The 11,589-nt window shown below is 42.3% G+C and overlaps 1 protein-coding gene across 1 annotated transcript; it reads left to right on the top strand.

Annotated features, from left to right (window-relative positions):
* Positions 1-801: 801 nt before the first annotated feature.
* Positions 802-3,918, top strand: LOC131982381 (non-histone chromosomal protein HMG-14A-like). The gene is made up of 6 exons (XM_059347010.1): positions 802-1,030; positions 1,986-2,009; positions 2,192-2,221; positions 2,630-2,677; positions 2,776-2,895; positions 3,000-3,918. The coding sequence occupies exons 1-6, from the start codon at positions 1,016-1,018 to the stop codon at positions 3,045-3,047; spliced, it is 285 nt and encodes a 94-aa protein (XP_059202993.1). The 5' UTR covers positions 802-1,015; the 3' UTR covers positions 3,048-3,918.
* Positions 3,919-11,589: the final 7,671 nt, after the last annotated feature.

Raw genomic sequence — 11,589 nt, 5'->3', positions numbered from 1 at the left:
TCCCTCTCTTTTTGTCTGTCTGTGCGTGTGTACGTGCGTGCGTGTGTAGCGGCAGTACACACTCTGAGACACGTTCACGCACGCACAGAGGGAGAATTGGCCTATCATGATGGCAAGACAACAGGGTTATATTGTCTGAATATTTCAGCACCGACCCCATTGTCTGCTAGGCGGGCCACTCTTTGCCTATTGTCCCTTTTTAACCGTGCACATGTGCACACTTGCAGGTGTTATACTAAATGCTGGTGTGGTAGGTGAATAATATGTGGATAAGAAATAAAAAATGTGCAGTGATTTTGATACTTCTGGGCGCCTTTCTGTGTAACAGCACAGTGTTGTAGAGCAGCCACATCATTAGACGGGCTCTGTGGGCCCCCTGCAGGCGTCTGGGGCAGACGACGCAAGGCTTTTCTCTGAAACGAATTTAGGAAAGCCGACGGACAAACAAAAAAAAAATGTGTCGGAGTGGAGTGGGCGCCATATTGGACTCAAACACGAAGTGAATTTATGGTGAGATTTCTCCTCGCTGGTCGCTGCAGATGTGAGATGTGAGCTTTTAGACAAGCCCAGCGACAATGCATGGCTTTACAGCGGGGCCGTGGAGCCGGCCGCCGGGCCCCGTTACACGGTGCACGGAGCCTCGCCGTGCGGCCTCTTTCCCACTGTGATTAAACACACTCATAAGAAGGCAACACGTCCTCGATGGCAGTCCTTTCATTCTTGCAGGCTTCCTCCCATCTCTCCCTGCAAGAAGCCATTCGCGCAGACCTCAGAACATCACCGGCTCCAAAATTCCAAGTGTTCTGCAGCCCCGAATGGCGTCACCTGATTGGCTCAGAGCCTATCAATCATGCCTTTAGCCGCACCCCTCCCCCCATTCAACCACTCGCCTCTCTGTTCCAGTGTGTTTACTACACTGCCGAGCATAAGGGAGACACTCGTCTTCACATGCACTGAACCCGCTAAGAAAAACAGTTTTTAGTTGTATTTGTAAGAAAACCTCCAAGAGATCATCATGCCCAAGAGAAAGGTAAGTATTCTGAAAATAATAAAAATACTTTGAGGGGGATATCAGCTATTAATGCATTGCAAATGATTGTGAAGACATCCCTCTGAGACATTACTTAATTATAACGGAACGCAAATCGGATTTTCATCGCTGGGAATTTTTGCCCATTTTCTAGATATAATGTACATTTTTTATGCGTTAGAATGAATATTTTCCCGCTCGGACACGGCCTGTAAAATGCGTTTTCTTGCAAGAGCCGCTGTCCTTTGGGGAGTCAGAAGTCTCTTTCGGTCTCCATGCAGTTAAAGCACAAGCAGCAGCCATGCTTTGCAGCTCTTGTCCACCTTCGTCGCCGACCTACCGAGAACAAACGCTTCACTTATCGCGAATTCGCCACCAAACCGGCGAAAAGTGCAACCAGAAAATGCATTAGGGCCTTTACTTTGCATTTTGGCCGTAAAAACAAACACTCGCAGGCGCGTTTCGATAAAATTGTATATTTTCTCTCTTTGTTCATAGTCCCAAATGGCTGCGATGGCGTGGCTCTGCCGCCAGGGGGCGAGCTGGAGGCGTAGCAGGTCCCTCCCCCTTCTCAAAGTCTCCCGCGCCAGCTTTCAAATCTGAGCTTCATGCATTGAATGAGAGAAAGAGATGGGGGAGTGAAAGGGAAGAGCAGGGCCTGGGCCCTCACAATATGGCTCCACAGGTCCACATGGCTGAGCTCTCACAGCCTATTACTGAAATCATGCATTACCTCAACGTTTCTGGGCTGTAATCCTTTAAAATTACCTGTATTTGATGTAAAATTTTGTTTTCGCGCGAAACCAAAAAGTTTTTTCAACAGGTCTATAATTATCCGTAATATGCACCTGAAGCATTTATTGACAGTTTCTTGTTTGTTTAAACACCATTTATACTCTTAGTGATGTTATTTTTAATTTTTTCAATTTTAACATGTTATATTTGTGTTTTTCAGAATAATACTGAAGAGAAGGAGGAGGTAAGACGGGGGCATGTCAAACACACACCTCATACATGTGATTAAAATGACATTTTCATCAGCATGTGGGACATGTGAGGGTATTATCAGTGAGAAAATGTATTGAATTCAAATGTGGGTTTTCTGAATACAGTCCCAATCAAAATAAAAGCCCTGTGATAACAGTCTTTGTTTTGTTTCAGCCCCAGAGGAGATCTCTTCGGTTATCAGCGGTAAGAAGACACACATACAAACTCAACTAAGTTATTTAGATGGACAAATTCACTCTCAAAACATGTTGCTGATGGTAGAATGTTAACAGTAGTTGCATACGTATATTACTAACTAAATAATAGCAATATTTTTAAATATTACTCTCAATATATATGAATAAAGTGTCTAAATTCTTTAATTTGCCCAGCTAAGAGCAGTCATATTAATCTTATAAATGTTCTGTTTTAAAATAAGTAATTTGTTAATAAGGAGATTGATTAGAGTTAGTTTGATTGGCACACATGTAGAAAAGTGTCTAATTGGAGCTAAAGTCTTCATAAAAACAATGAAAAACAGCAAATTAACAAAGAAAATCCCAAAATATGTGATGCTGTGTCTTGAAGTTGTCCCCTTTCTCTCCATCACAGAAACCGGCCGCTCCCAAGCCAGAACCAAAGGTGAAGAAGGCAGCAAAGGTAAGTAAGAGAGGCTAAGCATGTGCACCACAAAGCCTGACTCAGGTAGTGTGTGCATACATACCCAGCCTGCTAACCACATCTTGTTGCCATTGCAGAAAGAAAAGGCTGTGAATGACAAGAAAGAGGACAAGAAGACCAAGAAGGCAAAGGAGAACGCAGAAGCGGAGGCAAACGAGGAAAACCACTCTGAGAACGGAGAGGCCAAGACCAACGAGGTGGGTAGACTCCAGAAAACGTTGTTTATTCTCCACTCACATACACCGTATAGACTTAAAACGGCTCAAAGTTTTTACCTTGACCTGTCCTCTCCGTCCCACAGGTGGAGGCAGCCCCCGAGGAGGCCAAGGAGGAGGCCAAGTCAGAGTAGCACCACTGCCCAAGCTTCCTCCTCCTCTACAATCCCTCCCCACCCTGAACCCCCCAACCAGCCAGCCAGCTCCCCCAAGTCTCTCACATGGTTTCCCTCCAAGGCGTATTGTTAACAGAGGAATATTTTTATCAATGATTTTATAAGTATCCGTACAGATTTTTAGCACAAAAAGCAAAGCTGATTATGGAGCGCCTTGCAGATTTGCAGTGGTCATATCAAGTGTCTGCAAGCAAGATGAACACACTAAAATCTTTTTTAAATGGCATTTCATGATTATTGAAGGCTTGTTTGGTGTAGAAAGTGCGTCCCTGCCGGATTGGCTATGTTGTGAGTTGTGTATTCCTGTGTTTTCCCTCCTTCCCCTGATCTTCCCCGCTCTCCTCCTCCTCCCCTCTTCTTCCTCCACAGATTAGACCTTCCTCCCCCTCTATAGTTCAGCCTTTATCCATGTTTTATTAACGGTTCAGCCATGTTAATGTGGGTGATTCTTTTAGACCTCTAAATGTGCAGTGAGTTCCCTTTAGCTTCTGTCTCTCTTCTTGTTCTTTTTTTTTTTTTTTTTTTTTTTCATTGAAATCGTGTTTTAAGAAAAAAAAAAGCGTGTTGAAGCGTGTTGTCCATAAGAAAGAGGAAGACGAACATGTGAAACATTCCGGGAACAGCGATTGCCTCCGACCTGTCTCCTAGACGACCCTGCGTGTGAAACAGCTCCTGCTCCATCCACGCTGTCACGTCAGCTTTTCTAAACACTCTGGTTTTTTTAAAACGATTAAATTTGGAAACCCTCTCTGACAAATGCAGGTGTCTGGTCCCTCTCTTATGTTCTGAAATTCTCTTAATAAAAACAAGTCCTGGGAATTTTCCTCGATATCACGTGTCTCGAGTTTGTGTCTTTAAGAGATGTAGAGCAATAGAAATTGTAGCATCACATTCACATAATAGTCAATAATTACAAGTAAAACAACATTTTTGTTACCTCTTATATGCATGAGTCTGAAAGAAGTGGTCGTTTTGCAAGTAAATGAAAATTTAAAGCTACATTGTCACATTTAAACCTACTTCGTTGTAATGCAGTCTCCATTATTAACCATGTGAAAGCTTTTCTGTGTTTGTCTGCATGTAGGGATGCAAAGACAGGCCTTTAATGCATTCATTTTAATACATCCAGGGCATTAAACAGGATGCACACAGCTGCTATGACCTCTGAAGAATTGAAACACGCCTATAATGTAATTTCACTTGAGCCTGCTGCTGCACAACTCTTAACAGGCATTTCTTCTGTCTAATTAAACAGTGGAAGTTAGCTCAGCTTCCAAACTCACTGTAGGTTGATACTTTTAAGCTGCAGGGTTTACCCCACAGATCTGTTGCTACAGATGCACAGTGAGGAGGCCAGGTCAACAGAAGGTCAGCCACAGTTTAGGTTATATTCAAAGAATCCCTGATAAGGAGTGTACTGGGAGATGTTTGCTTCTTCTCCTGAAAAAATAATTCATCCTCGTTGTGAATGATTGACACAAGTAAAGGATATTACGCTCAATAAGGCCCCGACTGAAGCCTGCACCTTTTATGTCCCCCGTCACAAGAAGGACGTTTCAGTGCAGAGGCCTCCATCCACTGAAGGAGCAGACAGTGTCTTAACTCCCCTTTAGGCATCATACGTTCACATTTAACTCTACATGAACTCAAGCATGAGTGCTGTGACCCAATTCAACTCAACCCTCACACAAAATATCACAGCAGCATCACATAAAGAGAGCTCCATGTTAAGTGTATGCACACAGGCAGCAGCAGGCATGAGTAAATGCATGTAGTCTGCTAAGCAAACACAGATGAATGGGGTCTACTTTCTGGGCTTTGTGCGTGTGCACTTGCCCCCAGCATGTGAATGCATGTTTGCTGTTTTCTTAAAGCCCAAGCATCACTTAAAATATGCAAGTGAGCATTTTTACAGGACACTTGCAATGCTGTTTCCATAAAAGCAAAACAGCAATAATATTTGAGTATCCCAACTGGCTGCAGCAGGTTTTTATATGCTAAAGACGAGTGCTTGTGAGTGTTCCTTAGACTGTGAATCACTGCCGGTATTTTCCACAGAAAATGACGCGCCGTTGGTTCTCTTCCGCTATTCTGTGCAGCAGTTGCAGCCCCTCTGACCTGCATTGTCATGGCCGAGCCACGGGCTCCATTTTGTCGATATTTTCTGGTGTGCAGAGCGTTATTGCGTCGCGCCGCCACTAGATGGCATCCTTTACTTTATCTTTACTCCTGCAGAACACAGCTGAGCTTTGCTAAATGCTCATGGCAGCCAGGCAAGTTTTCAATTACCCTCACATTTTTATTAACTGGTACATTAAAACTATAAATATTTTTCTTGAGGCATATTTCATGTCTCATAATGAATAAAAGGAGACAGATCATAGGTTTCATCATGGAAAAACACTTCAAAAGTGGATCCCTGAAGGCTTAAAAAAAAAAAAATCCCATTTCCTCTTTCATTCACATCTCTCCTCATACTTTCCTTTAATCCTCAGTCAGCATCATCTGTTTGATTTGCCCTGTATTCAACCAGACGTTTCAATTAAAGTCTCAAGCCCGGCCTATAAATTCAGCATCTGTGTGAGATCTATTGACGAAGTGCAGTGATGTGAGGGCAAAATAAAGGAAATATGTTATTGATCAGACAGAAAGTTTCTGATCTCAGACGCGGTGGTTTCTCTTTTTCCACACCGCCTCCTTTTATCTGTGCAGCCCTCCTCCTTCTCCTACACCTTCATTGATCCGTCCATTCACCCTGTCTCCTGTGATCAGCCCTCTGACTTGTTAACGGCTTTGATACTGAGACGCAGACATACAGCCCTCTCCTGAGGCATCCTGACATCAAAGAGCTAATTACTCCAATGTTATTTTATTTGCATGCTTTGCTGCCTGAGCTGAAACTGCCTGCTTTAGCTGTCTGTCTGACCATCTGCCAGTCTGCCTGCTTGTCTGCACTTTTCACTGTCTAGTAATCACAAGGGAGTTGTACCCCCCACCCCTCCCCAGAGGGTGCACTCTCATTCTGTCCTCTCTAACTCTCTGATGGGTTATGATATGTTGACTAAAATAGCCCCTTTTCCCTTTTTAAACATGCGCATATCCTATTCTGTCATCCCACGCATTTCCAGCCTCTGTCTCCTCCCCACACGCTCATCCATTCACATCCACTGTCCACATCACTCTGGTCAGGGTCTTGCACGCAGGGTGGAGCGAGTGTGTGAGTGCGTGTTTGCACACACCCTCCCATGGCAGTGTGTAGTATGATGAGGGGGAGGGGGGGATTCTCTGCGTAAAAGATGAGGGTGACCTTTTACGAGGAAGTGATTTAAATGATGTCCTGTCGTCACCAGGGATACCAGCGTGTGAATGTGGATGAGCATTTTATTGTGGAAAAAAAACGTCACACTTTGAAACCTGTTTACACACACACAATGGCAAGAGGACAACATGCACACACAAGTTGCCAACAGGTAACAACATATTGTATGTAGAAAAAAAGCCTGAGTCCACTGCCCTCCCTGCAGACCGGACCTTAGTGATGCTTGAAATGAACAGATGTTTAGTGGCAAGGTTCTCTAGTATGCCACTCTGAGAGGATGTTGCTGTCTGGCTGTCTTAAATTGTTTGTGTTCGACTGTCTTGTTTATCTGCGAGGCTGGCTGCACCCTACGGGGGTGGGATGTACAAGAGCGAGTGAATGGGAAGAGGCAGGGTGAGAAGGAGAGGAAGAGAAAGTACCGGGAGGTGAGGAAGAAGAGGGAGGAGGAGGGGGAGGGTGCAGGGGAGAAGAGCTGGATGCAGATGGGGATCTATTCTCTCCGCGCACGCAGACAAGATGGAAATGAGTGGGCGTCTGTGACGTCAATCAGTGTAGACACACAGACACACACACACTCCCCTCCTCCTCCAGTCCCATGCTAATACATGCTTCACTGCAAACAGCAGCAGTGCCACGGATCACAGGCATAAACATCAGCACACACAAACAGCCCCCCCACCTAATACAAACATGAGCATAAAGCACACAGACACGCAGATCTGAGTTTTATCTCTGACCTGGCTGATGATGTCACACTCCCTGCCTGTCATTCATAGTAGAGAAAGAAAGAAAGAAAGAAAGAAAGAAAGAAAGAAAGAAAGAAAGAAAGAAAGAAAGAAAGAAAGAAAGAAAGAAAGGAAGGAAGGAAGAAAGAAAGAAAATCATTAATGTGCCATAGTGATCAATGAATGGTTGTTTTAAAAGTTTTCATGTTGCATCATTTATCATGATAAACGCCAATAGTCAGAAGGATCTATTGTTATCTTATGTGTTTAACCCCCAGTAGTGTGTTTTATTTGAATAATTATAAGAAGGCTGATAGCCAATGTGTTTTTCTCCACTGAAGCTTTCGTCTTTCCCACAGAAAGACCTGAGGCAGCGCAGTTTGGTTCGTCCTCCAACAGAAGTTATCATGTTATCATAGCTCATAGATATTGATTGATGACCAGTCTTTTTCAGTCTTTTGTTGTGTTAATTCTTGGGCTTCCAATCTACGAACCTGATACCTTTACAAGTGTGAGATATACTCAGGTCCTGTACTTTACTACTACTTCACTAGTAGTGGTCACTGTTTTAAACTTTATGTCACAGTTTGATAAGCTTAAGGAAAACCATGGAAAAACATGGTCGCTGTCTTTCTGCAGAAGCTGGCTTAGCAAGGTATTCCTGACGCCCCTCTCCCCAGCAGCGTTTTCAAGCTCTTTTTGGGAGCCCCAAGGCTTCCTCTGGCCAGAAGAGATATATAATCTCTCCAGTGTGTTCTGGGTCTGCCTCCTGGCCTCTTACCAGTTGGACACCTCTACTGGTCCGATGCCCAAACCACCTCAAGTGGCCCCTTTCAAACCTAATCAGCAGTGGCTGTACTCCATTCAGAGTGTGTGTTGCATGTTTATCTGAACTTAACCTAGAATAACTCAATGTTGAATTTTGGCTTCACGCTGGACACAAACAGCAGTCTCCTGGGTCAAAGTCCTGTGTTTGTTTGACCCGTCCATCCACTGCAACTTTCTGCCTATGTGGACTTTGTCACTCTTTACACTACACCCAACTGGTCGTTTGCTTTCATTAAAATGAACCAGCCACTTTGTTAGCGAGAAAGGTGTGGCTAACTAAGTGGCAGTGTGGTCTTCTGCTGCTGTAGACCATCTGCTTCAAGGTTGGACGTGTTGTGCGTTCATAAATAGTCTTCTGCAGACAAACCCTGAGTGGTTATTTGAGTTACTGTTGCCTTTCTATCATCTTGAACCAGTCTGACCATTCTCCTCTGACATCAGCAAGGCATTTTGGCCCAGAGAACTGCTGCTCACTGGATATTTTCTCCTTTTTGGACCATTCTCTGTAAACCCTAGAGATGGTTGTTAGATCAGCAGTTTGTGAAATACTGAGACCGACAACCATGCTACGTTGAAAGTCACTTAAATCACCTTTCTTCCCCATTCTGATGTTCACTTTGAACTTCAGCAGCTTGTCTTTACCATGTCTACATGTCTAAATACATTGAGTTGCTGCCATGTGATTGGCTGATTGGATATTTGTAATAAGCAGTTAAACAGGTCTTATAAAGTGGGCGGTGAGTGAAAATATATTGTATGCTGTATATATGATATATATATATATATATATTACAGTGGCACATGTGCTGCTGTGTGAGGTAAAATAATTGGTAAACTCCTCCACCAGCCAGCTGCATGTACAGCTGTGCTGCCTCAGTAAATTGTGCTGCTCGCTAAATTGTAAATCTGCCTCTCTGTCTGCCTGATTGATCACTTGTTATGTAAGCTCATCTCTTTGTCACATGGCTAACGATATGATCCATTATGCTGCATTTATTTTGAATAATTAACAAAGTAAGGTAGATGTGATCCACAGGTTCCTGAATGGATTTAATAGCAAAGAGACAAGCAGGAATGAGGCAGAGAAACCATTCAGGAAATATACTCGCCTCCCACTTTATTCTGCATCACTGCACAATTTGGATTGATGTAAGAGGAGTTTATAAGTAATGATGCTACAATCTGAGTCTGAAAATAGTACAGATGGGTTGAAGTTGTGAGTGGAATAACAAAGTGATATGATCGACAGATTCAATTCCTCAAGGTTTACTGATTCAGTCTCCATGTATGGCACGTATTTGGCAAGTTCGCCTTTAAGAAATCATTCATCCATGTTACTGAGTTGTGACGACACAGACTTCTATCTAGAGAAATGAAAAACTATTTTTGAAACACTCCTCACTGCCTTCCAAATTTTGCTGTTAAGGATGATTTAGCAGATAAAGTAAGAGTGCATCAATTTCAACGTGGAGGCAGCGTTTTGAGAATGTGTATATTTCTGATGAGATATATTGGAGGTGTCTGTGTGTATGTGGTGGGTGGCTTTAGAATTAAAGATGCAGCAGCCACTTGCCTCTTCAATTGTCATATTTCTATGAGTAAAACGGTTTTCTTGGCTTTTTTCATCAAGGTTTTAATCCTTTTGTACCCTCAGTTGGATGAGAACTGAGTCATAGCAGTCATGGAAGCAGGTGGGAGGGAGGCACACAGTGGGTAGGGGGGTGAGGAGAAAGGTGGAGGACGTGGGTGGTCCGGGTTAAGGAGGGTGAGGAGGAGGTTGTAGTGAATGGAAAAAAAACCATGAATGGTGAATACTATGGATCTATTTTATTACCTTGTGCTCATCCGTCACATAAAGAGAAATCCTTTCTGCAAAGGAGCATAAAACCCTCACAAATAATTATAGTTTCTGTTCATTGTGTGTCACTAAGTGCTTTCTAATCGCAGGTTCAGTGGAGTCTATCTTGGCATTGAATAAACATTGCTCTCATGTGAGACTTTAAAAGGGACTCATAATTGACAGAAAGTTACAGAGGAATTCATTTGGATGACAAGATGAAGGGGAATTGGCCTGCAGCCATAATTATTTTGATTCACACTTTATACGATAGAGCGGGGGACAGTGGGGATGTATTTTTTCCTCCTACATGTAGTTCTATCTATCAAGCTAAATCATTTTGGTGTGTGTTGCAGAGTGTTGGAGATATCGGCTGTAGAGATGTCTGCCTTCTCTCTAATGTAATAATACTAAATGGTACTGAGGCTTACTTCTTTAGAAACTTCTGTACAAAGGTTTGGTTTTGCAGTGACAACCAAACTAGCAGTGGATTTGTACGAATCGTTAAAAGTGTAAAATTTGACATCTTAATGCTTCATCATATGGCAGAAATAGCAAGCTAGCAAACTAGCCAGCTTTGTGCTAGTTGGCTCCACAATGACTTCACGTTACACTGGTTCAGAGGTGGAATGTAACTAAGTACATTTACTCAAATACAGTACTAAAGTACAATTTGGAGGCACTTTACTTGGGTATTTCCAGTTTATGTAACTTTATAGTTCTACTTCAATACATTTAAGGGGCAAATATTGTACTTTTTACTCCACTACATATAGCTGACAGCTTTAGTTACTAGTTACATTTCAGGTAAAGATCTAACATGAAAAATATATTAATTTATGATGTGTATACATGTTTATAAATAAAACCACATAAAAGTATATTAAGTAGTTACAATAAGCCGTAACTTGACAATATTAAAATACTGCTAACATAATCAACATCTATAATAATAATCCAATAATATACAGTCACAGAAAAAATGATTAGACCACCCTTTTTCTTCTTGTTCATTTTCATGCCTGGTACAGCTAAAGGTATTTGTTTGGACAAATACAATGATAACAACAAAAAAGCTCATAAGAGTTTAATTTAAGAGCTGATATCTGGACATTTGCCATGGTTTTCTTGATTATCATTATTTTCTTGGTTATTATCAAGAAGACCATGGGAAATGGCTAGATATCAGCTCTTAAAATTAAATCATTTAATCATTTCCTTTACATGGCTGTATATTTAGAAATAGCAAAATAACAATCTGAGTGGGTCCCTTCTGCATAACGAGTAATTTTACTTTAGATACTTTAAGTACATTTCGATGCTGATAATTTTACCTAAGTAAGTTTTGAATGCAGGACTTTTACTTTTAGTGGTTATTTCACAGTGTAGTATTGTTACTTTTACTTAAGTAAGTGATCTGAATACCACCACTGCACTGGTTACAGAAAATGAGCCAAACAGCAGGCTGGTGGTCCCTCTGCCTCACTCCTCGCTGCTAAGAGACTTATCTTTCCCCGGAAAGACAGCGGACAGCAGCTCCACCATCCGTCACTGAGCTTCCAACAGACTTTATGGCCCCACTGACATGTGCTGTCACCATAACTAACCAGCTAACAAAAATTGGTATTTTGTTGTGTACCCGCCAAATGGCAATGGCAAACAGTTAAATGTCCATTCTACTGACATTCTATCTCTACATTGATAAATATCACTACAGGTAAGAGGATAAATATGTGTTTGGTTATGGAGTGAACTGTCCCTTTAAGCCTGTGCAAACCTAAACTTGATGCT

Source organism: Centropristis striata, chromosome 12, assembly GCF_030273125.1.
Source record: "Centropristis striata isolate RG_2023a ecotype Rhode Island chromosome 12, C.striata_1.0, whole genome shotgun sequence".
In the NCBI taxonomy this organism is placed as follows: domain Eukaryota; kingdom Metazoa; phylum Chordata; class Actinopteri; order Perciformes; family Serranidae; genus Centropristis; species Centropristis striata.
Note: the sequence above shows the minus strand (reverse complement) of the source record. Positions and strands in the feature narration are given on the sequence as shown.